The 2,374-nt window shown below is 39.4% G+C and overlaps 1 protein-coding gene across 1 annotated transcript; it reads right to left on the bottom strand.

The window, feature by feature from the left end:
* Positions 1-35: 35 nt before the first annotated feature.
* Positions 36-2,334, bottom strand: EMWEY_00059100 (hypothetical protein, conserved; the record flags this gene model as incomplete). The annotated part of the gene is made up of 2 exons (XM_013481014.1): positions 36-1,580; positions 2,078-2,334. Coding segments are annotated over 2 exons (1,802 nt in total), but the record flags the coding sequence as incomplete, so codon positions are not given.
* Positions 2,335-2,374: the final 40 nt, after the last annotated feature.

Below are 2,374 nucleotides of genomic sequence, written 5' to 3'. Positions count from 1 at the left end.
TATATATATATATATATATATATATATATATAAGTTTAGGTGTCTGTACACATAGGTGTCTCATCATCATTTGCTGCAGCAGCACCAGCAGCAACTGCTTCTGTTGTTGCAGCAGCAGCAGCAGCAGCAGCAGGATTTGCTGTTATGTCTGCTGCTGTTTTATTCGGTTGAATATCTCCACCACTTATACTACTAACAGCAGCAGCAGCAGCAGCAGCAGCAGTACTAATCTGCTGCTGCTGCTGCTGCTGTTGCTGCTGTGGTTCCTCCTCTTGCATATGTACATCCTCTTCTTGTTGCATGGTTTCTTGTTGCATATCTTCTTCTTCTTGTTGCATCCTTTCTTGTTGCATATCCTCATTCTGCTGCTGCTGCTGATGTTGCTGTTGCTGCTGCTGATGTTGCTGTTGCTGTTGCTGTTGCTGCTGCTGTTGCTGTTGCTGTTGCTGCTGCTGTTGCTGTAGCTGCTGTTGCTCCCCTGTTTGCTGCCCTTGACCACCACCACCACAACCAGCACCAGCACCAGCACCAGCACCTGCTGCTCCTGCTTGTTGCTGCTGTTGTTGTTGTTGTTGTTGCTGCTGCTGTTGCTGCTGTTGCTGCTGCTGAGAAACAATAGTTTTCCATAGACTGGTCTTAAGTAGTAGATCCTTAACAGAATTGATTTGCAGCAGCAGCAGCTGCTGCAGCAGCAGCAGCAAATCTTTGCTGCTGAGCTGTGATGGTAATATCTGTTGCTTAATACAATTTCTTAGCAGCAAGACATGATCTAATACAGCATTAGTACCTGGTGCATGTATAGCAGCAGCAGCATGTGCATATAATGAATCAGCAGCAGCATTAGCAGCAGCACTAGCAGCACTAGCATTAGCAGCATTAGCATCAGCAGCAGCAGCAGAATATAGACCTAATTGTTGTTGTACATGTATTTTTCTGAGGTGTATAGACAGATCATATAACATAACAGCAACAACAATACGCAGACAATATCCAACATTGAATCCTTTATTATAAGAATAATAATGTTGCTGTTGCTGCTGCTGCTGCTGCTGCTGCTGCTGCTGATGATGCTGATGATGGTGATGTAATAGATCATCATACACCTGAATAATCTCTATCTCCTCTACTTGCTGTCTCCTTAGATGTACAGCTAAATTATATGAATGTATACATCCACCATAATTTTTATCATAAAAATAATGTCTTTGTCCCTTATAATATACTGCCCATCTCTTACTCTTCTTATCCCTACTTACTCCTTTTATTAATGGTAAATTTATCTCAGGGTAATCAGATAATATATAATACTCTGTATTATTATTATTATTATTATTATTATTATTATTATTATTATTATTATTATTATTATTATTTATTCCTCCTCCTCCTCCTGATCCTCCTGATCCTCCTCCTCCTCCTCCTGATCCTCCTGATCCTCCTCCTCCTCCTCCTGCTGTTGATGGTTGTTGTTGTTGTTGTTGTTGTTGTCCTGTTGAGCTGATGCATACACCATGAGAGGATGATGATGATGATCCTCCTCCTCCTCCTCCTCCTTGTTGGTTAGCAGAAGGAGACACTCGCTGTATATATACATAATACAACATAAGGAGACACTATATAATATTACTTATACAATAAGATCAACAGAAACGGAAGCAGCAACAGCAACAGCAGCAGCAGCAGCAGCAACAGCAGCAACAGCAGCAGCAGCAACAGCAGCAACAGTAAGAGTTTGAAGGAATAGGAAAGAGGTAGAGGAGACACATAAATAAATAAATAGACAAAAGGAGGAGACAGATATATAAATACACAAATACAAACAAATAAATAAATAGACAGATAAAAGGAGACAAACAAAGGAGACAAACAAAGGAGACAAACAAAGGAGACAAACAAAGGAGACAAACAAAGGAGACAAAAAAATAGACAGGAAATAGGAGAAAAGAGAGGAGAAAAAAAAAAAGAGACACACCTCTATATACCATCAAAAAACACAGAAAAAACAGCAAAAAAAAAAGAGAGGAGACACTAAGCAGCAGCAAGAGCAGCAAGAGCAGCAAGAGGAGTAATAACTAACTTGTGTGTCAATAATATTAGTAATTTCTCCGTCATAAAAGATTCCTGGTTTATATGCTTGTTGTACAGCATCGCATGCAAATCTAAATGATTTAAAAAAGCCCCAACGTCTAAGAGGAAATCTTTTTGTGATTGTTTTCTTGCTTTCTTTGGATTCATAATAACGAGCAAGGAATTGACAATGTATTGCATCATATATTACTCCCTCTACTAATGGTAACTGAGCAGCACGGCATGCAAGAGATGCTACACGAGAACCTGAGCATAAATATATATATATATATATATATATATATTA

The sequence above is a fragment of the Eimeria maxima genome, genomic scaffold (assembly GCF_000499605.1).
Source record: "Eimeria maxima Weybridge genomic scaffold, Emw_scaff2636, whole genome shotgun sequence".
Classification (NCBI taxonomy): domain Eukaryota; phylum Apicomplexa; class Conoidasida; order Eucoccidiorida; family Eimeriidae; genus Eimeria; species Eimeria maxima.
The sequence above is the reverse complement of the archived record's forward strand: the minus strand, read 5'-3'. Positions and strand labels throughout refer to the sequence as shown.